The sequence below is a fragment of the Mobula birostris genome, chromosome 14, assembly GCF_030028105.1.
Source record: "Mobula birostris isolate sMobBir1 chromosome 14, sMobBir1.hap1, whole genome shotgun sequence".
NCBI lineage: Eukaryota > Metazoa > Chordata > Chondrichthyes > Myliobatiformes > Myliobatidae > Mobula > Mobula birostris.
The window spans coordinates 66,110,796-66,126,833 of NC_092383.1; the positions used below are offsets into that span (position 1 = coordinate 66,110,796).

A 16,038-nucleotide genomic window follows, 5' to 3' on the forward strand; every position below is an offset into this window, starting at 1 on the left:
AAAGAAGCTGTCCCATAGCCTGTTGATCCTGGCTTTAATGCTGCAGTACCATTTGCCAGACGGAAGCAGCTGAACTAGTTTATGATTGGAATGACGGGTGTCCCCGATGATCTTACAGGCCTTCTTTCTGCACCTGCTGCTGTAAATTTTCTTAATGGACAGAAGTTCACATCCACAGATATGCTGGGCTGTCCGTACCACTCTCTGCAGTGCCCAGCGATCAAGGTTGGTACAGTTCCCATATCAGGCGGTGATACAGGTGGTCAGGATGCTCTCAATGGTGCCCCTGTAGAAGGTCTTGAGGATTTGGGGAAAAGGTTTGCTGCATAACAGAATACTAGGATGTGAACAGTGAGTGGGTTATTTGGCAGAGAAATAATGCGTTGAATCTCCAGCACATTCTCTGAACATCTAGAGTTTCTTTCTTGCTTGGTTTTGTGATCTTAGTCAGCAGATCCACAACAGACCTAATCACGGTGTAGACTAGAGTCAAGCAAGGCTACATCATTGCTGTAACAGTTTTCTTAATCCTTCTGAGCATACTTCACTGGAACACACAAAAGTAAAGCCAAGGTCTTCTATGAACCTGCCTCCAATGCACAACATAGCCTCTGACAGTAAAGCTCCATGCTGAGATGCTGAAAACATGGGTCGGAGACTTGACATTCTTCTCAATGGGAATCAAGGGATTTCTCAACAAAGACTGATGTCAGGGATAAAAAGGGCTATTGCTTTCACTGTGGCAGCATGCACTTTGGCCAACTGAGGAAAAGAATGCATGAAAACTAAGGCCTCAAACTCAACACAAAGCTCATGGTTTATTTGACAGCAGTAGTCCCTGATGTCTTGCATGCTTCTGAGACATAGATTTCTTACAGCAATTTTCTCAGAGATATCCTCAATGCCTCATTGAAAATATGGGACATCCCCACTGACACAAGGACTGTGCAGAATGGAGAAGAAGCTTCCAAGATTTTGTCGAGTGGCTCATGTTTGTTTATTGTAGTGGAGCCTGGGAGAGCTTGAATATGGATATCTTAGTAAAAGAGGTGAAAAAGAAGTCATTGTCTGTAAAAATATAAGAGATTTAACTAACTAATGATATGGTTTGTGAGTATTGCTTCTGAAAAGTATTCTACAGCTTGGTTTTAGGTTCTTCGATGCACGTACAACATTCTTACTACCTTGGTATATAAACATGACCAGTTAAAGCCCCTCACAGGGTCATGGTTTGGAAATTAGCCATTGGAAAATCCTTGACTGCTTGACTGGACAAGCTATAGATGAATAGAAAACACGAGGAAATTTTCAGATGCTGGAAATTCAAGCAACACACACAAAATGCTGGTGGAACACAGCAGGCCAGGCAGCATCTATAGGAAGAGGTACAGCTGACGATTCGGGCCGAGACCCTTTGTCAGGACTAACTGAAATGATAGGAGAAGACAGGATCCTCTCCCTTCTCCAGCCTTGTATCCCTTTTGCCAATCAACTTTCCAGCTTTTAGCTCCATTCCTCCCCCTCCTGTCTTCTCCTATCATTTTGGATCTCCCCCTCCCCCTCCCACTTTCAAATCTCTTACTGTCTCTTCTTTCAGTTAGTCCTGATGAAGGGTCTCAGCCCAAAACGTCGACTGTACCCCTTCCTATAGATGAATAGAACAGGTTATTGAAGGAATGGGTTGCAGTCCTAGTCAAAGGATGGAGCAGAATTTTGAGTATGAGGAAGAACGGAGGAAGAGTTAGGGGTACTTTGAAGAGCCCAATGTGCTACCACTTCACATCAAATGGAACTGAGACAACTTAATCAAAGTAAAATTAGTTATACACATGACTTAAAATATGGTGGAAATATAGTGGTTTCCGGTTAAGTGGCCCTTCGGTTATCCAGAACAGGCACTTTTTTTGGACAACTCTTAAAGGACAAACACAAATTGAGTAAGTTGCTGGGATTCTCTTTGTTTACTTGGGAAACTATGCCACTTAATTTGGGTAGGAGATTTGCCAAACAGGTTCTAACTAGCATCAGTTACATACACTTGTGTGGCTGTTAGATGTTGCACCATGCTTAAAGCAAAAAGCTTTTAAATAGCATCCATTGCGTGTGTTTGTGTTCAAAAAACAGTGATTTTTGTCACTGAGAGTTGGTGAGAAATAAGAAGGAAGACAACTCAGTACCATTTTACTCACTGCAGTTTCAAGCATTCAGGTTTGAAGATGTCAAAAATAGCCAGGAGTGAAAATGAAACAATTTCGCTACTTCAACAAGTTAGAAACTATGAAGAATTTGAAGGCATCTACCAACAATCATCTTGAATATTACAATGAAAATGAAGATTTGGAGGACGCAATTGTCAGTATCATTGCATGAAAGCAGTCCATCATCTGCACTGGATGTTTGATGATTTTTTTCATTTCATCCACTGGATGAATTCCTCCGTCAATATTAAATTCTCTGTGTTTATTAATAATAATAGTAATAATAATAAGTATTTTATTGATCCTAAGTGGGAAATTATTTTGTTCTAGCTGCAACATTTAAAAACACATTTTGCAATAATAAAAAATAACAATAAATATGATAATAATAGTAATATTAACTAATAATAGCACAGAATAATAACATATGCACTAATAATTTATCATTGTGCAATAATGTGCAATATTGTACAATAATAGAGAATAATAAAATGGAGAATATTGTATTGTGATGCGTGTTCTCCTGTTGCACGGAAATGAACTGTTGTATATGCTTATTGCATTTAGTAGAAAAGATTTTCTGTAATGATCCTTGTGATAGCAAAGCTGGATGAGTCTGTTCAAAAGGTTACACGGTTTTATAGAATTGTTGAACGATCGGTAGTGTTCTAATTCCATCTGTATTTCATTTAAATACATCATTTGTAACTCTATTTGTTTTTTTTATACCTTTTTAACTATTTCCATGAAACTTTGTCTAACTGGGCCAGCTACTTAATTGGACCAAAATGTACTGGTCCCGTTGTGTCTCATTTAACTGGAATCCACTGTGATATGACGGGCAAAACATAAAAAAAAAATACAGTGAAGGGAAAAGCTATTATTGCTGGATACGGACAATATGTTGCATTTCACTTTCAACAACAGATTTTAGAGATTCTTTTAGAAAAGTTTTTATTTGACAAAATGTGTAAATTGTGGAGGCAGTGGAGTTGCTCTTCAAAGCCCATTAAGGCATTATTGCAAAATATGCATAAAAATTCTACAATATAATTAGACATTAAACATTCCAAGCTAGGTTCTCTCATCAAACCACACTTGCCACTTACTGCTAACTCTGTCCCTATTGATTTTAGAAATTTTGTCACATTAAGTTTAATCTGTCTGGCCTGTTTTTATCAAGTTTTAGCTACATACGTTTTGTTTTAAACAAATGCATTACTTTTATAATTTTCCAGTCATCAAGCATCATCCATGAATCTATAGACATCTGGAAAATTATGGTCTGGGCCTTAGCAATTTTCCTCATTACTTTCCTCATCAACCTAGGATACTTTGCTTCTGAATCCTGTGATTTATCCACTAAGTGCAGCTTCTTTCAATTACCACCTCTTATTCAACTCCTTGTCCACCTAAAAATCTTGGTTCATCTCCCCTTGTTGAAAGTCCATGATCATCTTGCTTGGCAAAAGGTAGGTCTGGACTGTGAATGGCTGAGTGGAAGTATTGTCATGCACCACCTCTTCTACTCCTCCCCCTTAATGACAACCATAGGGGATGTTGGTCGAAAGGGGAGGTTTACACTCTAAGTCTCATAAAGGATCGAAGAAGGTTGAGAATGCTATGAGCTAGTCTGATTGTAGCTTTTAGGGCAGCTTTCAGAGCTACCTGAAGGTCCTAGTCATCCGGTCAGTCTGAGATGAGGATCCCTACCACCCCTCCACAAATCTCTTTGACCCACTACTATCCGGAAGGAGGCACAGGAGTATTATGACTAGGCGAGTCTGGGTAACAGCTACTTCTCTTAGTCTGTGAGACTAACAAATACTTTACCACCTCCGAGGTCTTGTCTCTAGGACAGCAAGCTGTTTACTGTTTACCTGTTCTGCACACTACAGAATTATATTTTTGAATTATATTTTATTAATTTATTTGTACTAATATTTTTGTTGATATGCTGTGTGTGATATATTTTTATGGGTGCACTGTGGTCCAGAGGAAGGTTGTTTCGTTTGGTTGTATATATGTATGGTGAGATAACAATAAACTTAAACTTGATATGGACTAATTTAAGCATCACAGGACCAGGAGTTAAAATGAACCAGAACTGCTCTTGGCCGTGAGTTTAAAGTGTAGGAAATCTCATCTGCCTAGACTGATTCAAGGTCAAGGTCAAGTCCAGAATATAATTTCTGCTGTGTTAATTTTTCCCCCAATTTAATCAATTCATAATTTACATTTTTTGATAGTATCAGATGGTTTAAAATACAAACGTTGTAGTTTGCTAATGATTTTGGTGCTGTCTGGGTAATATTTTCACGTTTTCCCTGTGATAACATGGGTTTCTTTGCAGTGCTGCTGTTTTCTCCAATATCCCAGAGACATGTGAGTTGGTAAATTAATCAGCCGTTATAAATTGCCTCTAATGTGTAGATGGGTTGCCGAATCCGGTCAGAGTTTATGGGAGTTGGGAGAAAATAAAGTTTGCTAAGTGAAGGATTAATGTAAGTGGGTGCCTGATGGTTGGCTCAGACATAATGGGCCGTAGGGCCTCTTTCCATGATCTCCACGGTCTCATCATAATCAATGCCCTTTCTTGTAGGAAGGGAAAAGCCCAGACGATCAGTGTAAGCAAGCCAAAGCAGAAGAACCTGAAAAGAAAGCACTTAAAAAACTGGACAATGAAAATGTGAAAAAGGGTGAGGAACTGCCTAAACCACAGGGAGAAAGAGAAAGGAAAGACAAGGAAAGGGGACGGACTGAAAATCTCAAGGACAGAGAAAGTGATGAAAAGATGAAAAGCAAAGAGGCAAAAATTACTGAGAAGGAGCAGAAGAGTGAGGCAATTGATAACAGGAAGGGCAACAAGGTCAAAGAAAAAGAAAAGGAAGAAAAGGTAACTAAAATTAAAGAAGAACCAAAGGCAATCGCCAAAGAAGGAAATTGTAGCAAAACAAAAAGTGAGACCAAAGACATTAAAGAAAATGAAGACTGCGTGGGCAATTCTAGTAAACACTGTTCCATACAATGTAAGGACTCATCCAACATGGAAAACCTGGAAGCAAAAAAAACGGCCAAAGTTTCAGAAACGCAAGCTACAACTCCAACCATTTATGATGAATCAATAGAAAAAGTTAAGAACAATGATCCGGGAGTAACAGAAGTAAACTTAAATAATGAAGAGCGAATGAAAAATGAGATCTTAATACGATTCGCTGATGCACTGAAAGAAAACACCATTGTGAAAATGTTCAGCTTTGCCAACACTCGTGCAGATGACCATGTTGCATTTGCTGTTGCTAGTGTGTTAAGGGTAAACAAAAGCATAACTAACCTGAATGTGGAATCAAACTACATCTCTGGTAAAGGAATCATTGCTATTATGAGAGCTTTGCAGCAGAATAATGTCCTGACAGAATTCAGATTCCACAATCAACGTCACATTTTTGGAGGGCAGGTGGAGATGGATATTGCCAAACTTTTGAAGGAGAACACCACCCTTCTTAAACTGGGCTACCATTTTGAGTTAGCGGGGCCTCGTATGACAGTGACAAACTTACTGAGTAGAAACATGGACAAGCAGAGGCAAAAGCGCTTACAGGAGCAGCGACAAGGGCAGGGTGGTGATAAGAAACAAGTATTGGAAGTTCCAAAGACAACGGGCATGCAGAAGTCACCAAAGCCTTCTCCACAGTCCTCTCCCAGAAGTTCACCATGGTCATCCCCTAAACCAAGTCCAAAGAAGACCGCAACTCACACCCCGTCTCCTCCTCCCCCTCCTCCTCCTCCTCCTCCACCCCCAGGACTGCCGGAAAATGCCAACTCTGTAACTCAAAATCATAAAATGCAAAACAAGAGGACTGTGGAAGGAAATGGCCAGACCAAGAATTTAAGAAATTCCTTGACACCTGTATCTGAAAGAAAGTTGGAAGATAGACCACCAGTTCAAGAACGAAATTCAAGAGATCAGCTACTGGCTGCCATTCGACAGAGCAACTTGAAAAATTTGAAAAAGGTAAATTATTCCTTTCCTGTGTTGTCCAATGGTTGGTTCTATTTCCAGGGGACAGAGAACTTGTATGGCCAATTATAGAACCTGAAGGTAGATACTTAAAAATCAGTTGATCATGAGTGCATTTATATTAAAAAGTGGGGAAATGTGTTTATTTATTGGAACTAATGCATATAGTTGATTGTGAGCAAATTCATGCAAGCTGTTTTCTAATTATTTTAATAACACAGATTAGAGTCCAAGATTCTGAAATGTGAGGTTAAATTCATACAATTGAAATACGTGTAGAGCCGGTGTTCCCAACTTGGGGTCCCCGTATCCTTCGATCAATGGTAGGGGTCCATGGCATAAAAAAGGTTGGAAATGCCTGGTGCAAAGGAATGGGATGGCGGAATTTCAAGCAACTTTAAAGCCTTATTTTAGTTGTGCTCTTTAATATTTGGATATTGTGTTAATACACATTTATATACCACATGCATTAATTGGAGTACTTTTGTTATGGTCTTCAAATGCATTAAGGTGTATCAGCATATTTGAGGATGTATGGGTCACATAACTTGTGGAAGGGGGGGGCAACAGAGAGAACTGGAAGTCAAAAATTTATTCGTAAGATAAACTTTTGGAAATGGATGATATGTTGGGAGGGTGGAGGGAGATTATAAGAATGAGAGGACTGAAGTGAGATGAAGGAGCAATGTTTGATGGGGAATAGGTGGAATAAAATTACAGGATATGAGTCCAAATTGTGAAGAGCACAGAGGCTTGAAAACAAGAGGAAAATTACTTTGATACTCTGGGAAATGGTGGGAGATTGTGGAATTGGAGAGCTGGACATCAAAAGAGGAACTAGAATAGAAGCCATGAGTGTATAAGCTCGCTGTGATTACAGAAATAAAAATGAATCAAGCTACAACATCTGTCAGAAGAGAATTGTTACCCTGGTTATACCAAAGCCACATATTCAAGGAATCTGATTGCTTGGAGATGAAGAAAGAATTACAAATTGGGAATGTTATAGAAAGATTGGATTCATTTGATTATTGGAAGAAGCAATAAATAACAACAGCAAAATCATGCAATAAATGCAAAATATATGGATTAGGTAAATAGTTGTCAGTCTCTTTTATACATAAAGTGACCATGCAAATAATTGTTGTTCTCATTTAATGCTAAATACGGATGCGGTGACTACTCCAAGTGGGGCCAAGATGAGAAGCGATTGCATTTGTAGAGGGAAGTTTATAAATTCTCAACAGTGTATTGAAGACTAACTGTTAAGGGCAGGTGGTTGACCGTTCAGCTGTGATTCATCTTCGCCAACACTTTGGCAGTTTCAGAATGCTTATGAATTATGAATTTTAATTGTCGAATGAAACACAGTGACCACAATGTTCCATCTCTTTTAACCTCCTCAGTTTGGAAGGGTAAAATGAACACTGGCATTGGGCAAACAGAATGGCATTAAAGGAATGATTTAGTTTTCACAGAACCTCATTTATCAAGATGTTTCTGCTTCCTCTTTTAAAGAGATTGTACCTAATTTTTTAAAGATTTCAGTGGATTGAGGGATATGAGGACTGGCACAGAACAGGAGATGATCATTGGTGGTGTGAAGAGCTGAGGAACAGACTCTTGTTTCTATTTTTTATGTTCATACAGTATGTTCAAATCCCTTGATGTGGTTTCAGAAATATTACAATTTTCTGTATAACCAAGGTATTTTTGTCATATCATTTTCTTAAAATAAAGATATATACAATATAATTTACAGTATAACCCTTGCATTGCCACTATAAAGCCTAATTTTAAAAAAAAATCCCTGTAACCATCTCCTTTGGAAATTGGACTGCAAGTCCATTAGCTCCGGGGGATTCTGTTAATGTTTGGTCCCATTAATTTACTCAGTATTTTTCCCATGTGATAATAATTGTTCTAAATTCCTTACATGGTTTTCTCTATCATTGTCTTTATGATATATTTTTCATGTTTTCCAATAAGAAATTTCTCCATTCTCTAGATCGGCTTTAGGAGACCAGCTTTTCTTCTTCTCCCAGTACTCGTAGAAGCTCTTAAGCTGATGTTACAATTATTAATAACTTGCCAACCACAGGCTCTTGTGCTGACTAAAATAATGTGTGTACATCATGTCCTCTCTGAACCACTTAAGATTCCCAGTATTAAACAGAACAGCTCTTTTTTGTCTCATCGTTGGCAACAAAATGAATGATGTCACTAAAAATACAACCAAGAAACCATTTTTCATCATCACAGCTGAAAGTCTCAATTGCAAGCTACAAAGAGGATCTGTTGGGGAATTTGCACGGGATTGAAACTGCAATCCCAAAGAAGAACTGCCTACAAAAGAACGTCAAATTAAAGAAACTGTTTGAACATTATAGAATCAAAGAGGTTAATTTAGTAATGGAGGAGAGGAACACATTTGGGATCAGCACAGTAGCATGCATTTGTGTTTTCTGTTATTCTCTAATCATGAAATCAAGCTGCTTTAGTCTAATATTATTGATCTAAATCATTCTAGATTCATCATTCATTTTAAATTGAAAAGTCATTTTTATTGTAGTTAGCTTCTGAATGGCACACAATCAAACAGCATTTTGAAAATGATATTAAAATGAGACATACCTTTCCTTTTTAGATACAGTGCATTTTAAGATAACTATCCAATGATTTTTTTGCCAATTATTCCACATACATATGTAAGGAGTTTGTATGTTCTCCTCTTGACCAGTGGGTTTCCTTCAGGTGCTCTGATTTCCTCTCACAGTCCAAAGATGGACCGGTTGATAGGCTAATTGATCATTGTAAATTGTCCTATGATTAGGCTCGGGTTAAACCGGGGAATTGCTGGATGGTGCAGCTCGAAGGGCCAGATGGGCCTATTCCTTGCCATATCTCAATAAATAAATAAATTTGGAATGAACTACATTTTAGAAAAAAAATTAACTACCCCCTTACCTTGTGCAGCATCTTTTAAATATTGTGATTGGCCTCACGTCTACCATTTCATCTGGCAGCTTATTTGTCAAGAACAAAAATGTTATTTATTGATAGAGTGGTCATTGAAACTATGTTTCAGTTACAAGGTAAGCTAAGCTTAATCCATGTTTTGATGCACGGCTTCTTTCCGACATACACCGCTATGGAATATAGAAACATAGAAAGCCTAGAGTATGCCATGCTATTGAATAAGATTATGCTAATCAATGAGGAATACCACAGACCAGCCTATGGCTTACATTTGCTAACACCTTCAGTTATTAAAGATCTATCAATCTTAGATTAAAGAATCATATAGAGTTATACAGCGTTGAAACAGCCTTTCAGCTCAACTCATCCATGCCATCCACCTGAGCTATATCCTTCTAAACATATCCTTGTCAAAATGTCTTTTAACTGTTGCAGTTGTTCTACCATTTCCTCTGGCAGCTTGTTCTGTAAAAATGCCACCCTCCTTGTGAAGAAGTTGCCCTCAGGTCCCCTTTAAAGCTTTTGCATCTCATTTAAATCTAAGTCATTTAATTTTAGAGTCCTTTGCCCGAGGAAAAGACTGTGACCTTCAGAACCAGTAATAATTGGTGCTAGTGAGATAAAAGTTCCAAACATCTGTTACATTCTGTTTCCTTTCTTTTTTAAGTCCAGTGATGTTTAGATCTTTTTTTTTAGGTGATGTTCCTTATTCCCTGCCACCAAAAATAGTTTTACTCCATCCACCATATCTTTCCTGTATTGTCTTGAAAACTTCAATCAAGTCACTTAATTTTCTAAGTTTGATGGAATGCAGTCTCTGAAAGAATACATTTTGAGTTCAGGTCTCACTGCAGCAATCTAAGTATAAGTATCTAGGCTTTCGTTTTGAAGATGCTGTCTTTCAGAGGAGACGTCAAATTAAATCTCCTCTGCCCTCTCAGATGGATGTGAGAAATCTATTAACGTTATTATGAAGATCTGTACACAAATTAGCCCTGGGTCTTGCATTTTTATCACTCAGTTAAAAACATTAAAACAGATCACCTGGACTTTTGATATTGCCTTCTGTGGGAGAAAGCAGACAAGACTCAGTTTGACATATCATCTGAAAGATTACACCTTCAAACACATTGCAATCAATCAATTCCACACTAGAATTGCCTGGAACTTTTTGTTCATAAGTTTCTGTTTGAGGGAGCTTGCTGACTGCAAATTGGCTGCTACATTAAAATAGTGTCTACAGTTCAAAAGAAATTAATTGCCCATAAAATGCTTCAGCATATTCAGGTGGCCAAGAATAGAAACAATTATATTTCAATTGCTTTAGAAAATGGTTAAATCAGTGACAAAAGGAATGGAAGAAAAAGCCAATAAAAGCCTTGTTCTCTTTAAATGCAAACTCTGGTAATGTTGTTTTGCCAAGAAGAGATTTTGTGAGCTATTATTTACTACAATCCAGTAAAGATGATTAATAGAAACCGAAAAGAAAATGGTGGGAGTACCCTTGCTCTCTTGCATCAGTCTTTAGACTTCCATTTACACTGAGGGGAGCCCCTGAATCTGACATTGGGTCCTGCTCCTGAACTGCGATCTGCTGAAAGGATCAAACCAATCATGGATCAAGGCAAAAATGACCAAATATTTAAGTGTCACATATGTAAATTCTTTGAGGATACCACCTTCTAACAAATGAACTATGTCAGAGTCAGTGTCAATTAATACATCAAGCCAAGGCAAAAAGAATATAAACCAAGAATAAACTGCCTTGATAATTCTGATTATATGGAATAAATACAAATATTATAAGAGACAATGAGCCATACCTTGCTTCATCAATAATGGTGAGAAGGACAGCATACATTGTTGTTATAGGATAAATCTGATGTGCACATACGTGCAGTACATCCTGTTCCTCCATTAGATTTGTAGCATTTAACTGATGCAATTTGTGAACAGGTTACTGTGATGATGTGAGCTTAAACTAATTAATTACTATTTACGCAGCAGGCATGTCAAAAAATTTGGGCTTCATGTGTTATTGCCGAACAACGTTTATGAGCATGAAAAATTAATTCACTGATCGCTAAGCTTTGTTGCCTCAGGGTAAAAAATAATTTTCAGATTTTGTTGTTAAGAGTATTTCTATTTTTCATTTTACATCCCAATAATTTAAATGTTATCTATAATTTCCATTTTTCGGCTTGGGTTTCTGAGATTATTGAAGCACCTCCTTCCTGCCATCCATTTCATAGACACCTCTGATCCTTTGCAAAGAGTGCCACACCAATCAAGTGCTGAATGCAAGATGAGACTTCTGACAAGCCCATGAAACCCATGAGTCCAAGCTGTAATGACAATGCTTCACTCAGCAATATCCACAGAATTGAACTGTTAAAGAAGTTTACACTCATTACTTTATAGCCTACTGAACCCCCTTGTAAGATCATTACCTTGTTCTGCCTCCCAGTTATTCCTTATACACTATAAATCTAGAATTATTATTTTTGGCTTCTAATCTTTTTAAAGAAATGTTCGTCTGCCAGGTTCCAATTTTTTTTATGACTGTCTTATCTTCTCTTTTTGGTCTATAAATTCAGCAGTACATGTTTTTAGAAGCCTTTAATTAACAATGATCTCTAAGTTGATTTAATGATATTATTTGAAAGGATTTTCTGATGTAAGTATTTCTTTTTTGATTTTAGGTTGAACTTCCAAAGTTGTTGCGGTAAGAAGATGTGCCATTGACTGCTGTTGAATTTGCCTCAATAATCCATACATGACTCAGATTCACTATTGTGACAAAACTTTCATTGTTATTTTCATCCAGATCATTTGAAGGATTTTTATTGTTCTATAAAAGTTTGCAATCCTGTAAAAGAATAGCAATCTTTCTGAATGCATCTTCAAACATATATTGCGTAATCTTTTCTCTCCATCTTTTTATGAACTTCCATAGCTACATATTTCTGATGCCTTCAGTTTTCCATTGCTTTGGGTTCTTTAAATAGCAGATTTCCAGACGATTTTTGATGACTACTTATTTTTTGAATTCCTCATTGCTATCTTTTACACTATATAGATTTTACTACAGCTTTGAATTCATTTCTTTCATAAAATACTTATCTTGACTACATTTGCAATCTGATCCAAGTATTTGATTGCAATTCTATTTTATCATAATAATTGCAAGTGCAGTTTTAAATTTCCTCCTTCCATAGAACAATGACTTTCTGAGATTATAAACTGCTTCATCAGCCATCCAAGTCCAACATGTATCTGTTTACCTTCTTCCGTCTTATTCCCCCTGTACAGTAGAAATTTTTTGGCAGCTGCCCGATAGTTTTAAACATATAGTGAAATTTTAAAGCTGGCCCTCTAAGATCAGAGGTAAAAATATCCAATGATTGTTAAATTGTCCTGTTAGAAAAGGGTATTGTAAGATTAAAGTCTAATGCCTAGAAATCTTTCCAAGACAAGCTAAGTAATCATCCGATGGTGACTTTGTTTGTGGGACTGATGCTAGGAAATGTAACAGGAAGACCTCATAAGATAATAGTTTTCCCTTCATTCACTCTATCAGCGTCTAGCAAATGAAATAACTATAATAAGGTCAAGGTCAGGGCTAGATCCTGGAAGATGCGAGGGAGAGTGGCCCAGGGTTCAGCCATAAGGGCTATGGACTATTGATTATAAGAATGTTTGGAGGAAGGTCAGCTGCCAGGTATTGGTAGTAGTGTGGTGGTAGGCCAGGGAATGGTAAATAGAAGTAGGTTTTGCAAGTGTCAGTCAACTGGTTGATTTCCGAAGGTTCCAATTGGGGCTGAGGTAATTGATTAAGGGAGTGGTCATTGGTTGTGACAGATTGCGAACATCTGGATGGGTTTGGCTAGTGTTGGGTGGGATCAGATCAGGAGATAGAGGGAATTGGGTTGGGAGAATCATGAGTGAAGAGATTGGGGCAAAGAGTGTGTACTTGGAGAGCTGGGAGATCAGTTTCTTATGGAGGAGGTCAAGAATCCAAAAAAAAAAGAGCTGGGTAAATATTTTAGTTACAGGGAACCAAGCTGAGTTTTTGCAGTCATTTGTCAGGATGATTGCAAGACGCCCAGAAGCAGTTTGCACAGGTGTATTGAAAGCATCCTTCGGCATGAGCAGCTTGCAAATGGCACAAGCCAATCATACATCTCTGAAAGTCCCAGAGGTAGTGCCCACTACTGTGTACCATTGGATACCAATGAGTATGTGATCCTCTGTATAGTTTGCATCAGAAGCACAGAAGATCCCAAACAAAATTTGTTGAATTTATAATATTTTTTGTCATGAAAATCAGATTGTCTAGCACATTAAGAAGTGTCACCATTTGGTATAATTTCTGGGCAACATAGTTTGCAATGATTATTTTTAGTTAAAAATAAGAGCAATGTCTTAATCCTTCAGGAATTGTAAATATTTATCCTTTTTGTTTTACTGTGTAATGGTTTAATATGTACAATGTAAATGTATGCTTAATATGAACATCCAATCATGTTTTGCATGAGCAAGGAAACAACCACGTAACTTCCATTCCAATATCATTATAAATACATCACCAAGACTACAATAAACAGCACAATGCAAATGCTGCAGGTTCTTCTAATTAAAAGCATCATTTTTCTTATCTCACTAATTGTCTGTTTTACTGCTCACTCATTGGTTGGCTTTAAGGCATCCTATGCTTATGACATGTTCTATATTTTTTGTGTTACTGCACAATCCTTTGTTTATCTTTATAAGTATCAAACCACATTTATTTTTATATGTAAAATCATAATGGGAAGTATGTAATAATAACTCACAAAATGAAATCCTTAACTCCAGATCCAAATCATTCTTGTCCTTTTAATGTATTTTGGAGGTGAATTAAATACTCAAAGTGATAGAAAAAAGTATCCATGTAATAATCTGTAATGAACTTCGCTGAATAAAAATGCCTGAATGCCACGGCAAGACATTGCTGCAAAATATAACGCTCAGTTTATCCTCTAATACTGAATGTTCACAAAATATTGACTACTAAGTAACACATGAACTTGGAATTTTAACATCTCAGATATTAAAATTCCAAAATTCATAAATCCTGCACAGTCAGATATAGCTGGAATATGAGATGTAAACAATTTCTATAAACATTTTTCTAATGTGTTTATAGCATATTTCCATCATAATGAAAGTATAATTAGACTTGCCAGATTCCAATTTTTCATTGAGCTACTGTTTATGGTAAAACATTGCTTAAAATACACCAACCTGGACATACTGCTGCTTCAAATATTTTCACTCAATGCCATGGTTCTAGGTAATTTAGTTTTCAGGCAATATAGCCAACATGTCCAAACCTTGACATACAAAAACATATAAATTTGTATAATTTAATTGGATATTATCATCTTAGACCTGGCTGGTGGTGTAGTGCCGGACTTCAGGACGAAAGGTCCCAAGTTCCAATCCAGCCGGCTCCCCTGCACGCTTTCCATCCGTGCTGGGTTACGAGCGGGTGATCTCTTTGGAAACTCACCCGGCAGAAGGCAATGGCAAACCACTGTTGTAACTGGCCTCGTACGAGGTTCCCCACTACATCAGAGAGGCGTAGAGGGAAATCGTCGGCTAACCGGAGAAACTCCGGATGCGACATCCCTTTCCTTTCCTATTATCAACTTACAACTTCAAAGGAAATGATCACAAACAAATTGCAATTCTTTCCTTGAATAAAGTATATGATAAATGTATTAAAAAACTGGGACTTAAAGACATTTTAATCTCTTTTACCAAAAATACAAGGAATATGCAGAGAAATGGTTAGTATCACCTTGTTTTTGCTTGTTGATTGAGAAAGTAATTTAGTAGCAAAGTGGTTTGAAATGTCACGAGTGATAAATGTCTTTTCCTGAGAAAAATGCCCTTCACTTCTTTGCAACTATTCAATAATAGTGGCTCTAGTTCAAAATAGTCAGTTGGTGATGAAGATCCTAAGAATGAGTTCAGGCACTAAGTAAAAACAGCTGTTTTCCTGAATTGGTTTATCAGAATTGATGTGCTACTTGATAGTGACTAAGTGCTCCAACCAATCAGTTGTGGTATGCAGACTGACAGAGCTTAATCGGCTGGGGGGCCTATTTCAACAAACAGAACTACCGTCTATATTTCTCGGTGTATCTTGTTGCTTTGCCAGTGCTACAGTTAGCATCATTGCAAAGGGCAGAAAAATACTTCTCCATCCTGAAATTGGATGATACAGGGGTGAGTGACTTTGGTAACTAAGAGCCTCCAGTAGAAACAACATTCAAAGGGGAGGTCACTTGCTTTTTTATCTGCTGAGTAATGGTATTTTGTAACTCTATATCCCCAATCCTCTTTGGATATCATTCTCTGTGCAACTTTAGTAAGGTGCCCTTTAGGAATATGAGGGGTGCAATCTATGCAATGGGAAAATAAACCCTTCACGTTATGCCAACTGGGAAGTATCACAACTCACAGATTTTTTTTCAATGGGCTTCATGTTTCCCTGAAAAACAAGCTTCTGGCCCATCTCTCTACTCATTTGATTCTGATAATGAACTTAGCCGATATTGAGGAGAGGAGGAAAAAGGGCTGAAAAAATAGATTATAATGTATTATTATGTACAAGGAGCCTGCAGATAAAGGACAAGAAAGAAAACAAAGAGCAACAGAAATGTGATATTAATTTATCCTTATTTATTTGATTTTTAATGAATTATCGAAGTATTGGCACCTGGTGACCGTAATCATCTAACCGGAGAAGGCAAAGTAACTTAATTCAGCTTCACTCATTGTTCTTCTGAA

The 16,038-nt window shown here is 37.4% G+C and overlaps 1 protein-coding gene across 2 annotated transcripts in view; it reads left to right on the plus strand.

Annotated features, from left to right (window-relative positions):
* Window positions 1–14,947, plus strand: part of LOC140209947 (leiomodin-1-like) — a 29,972-nt gene extending 15,025 nt beyond the window's left edge. The window contains exons 2-3 of one of the 2 annotated variants that reach the window (XM_072278632.1): window positions 4,801–6,213; window positions 11,901–14,946. In XM_072278632.1, coding sequence (XP_072134733.1) covers window positions 4,801–6,213; window positions 11,901–11,927 — 1,440 coding nt within the window. In that variant the 3' untranslated portion in view covers window positions 11,928–14,946. Of the gene's footprint in view, window positions 1–4,800; window positions 6,214–11,900 lie in introns of both variants that reach the window. The other variant, XM_072278633.1, reaches the window with a different exon arrangement.
* Window positions 14,948–16,038: the final 1,091 nt, after the last annotated feature.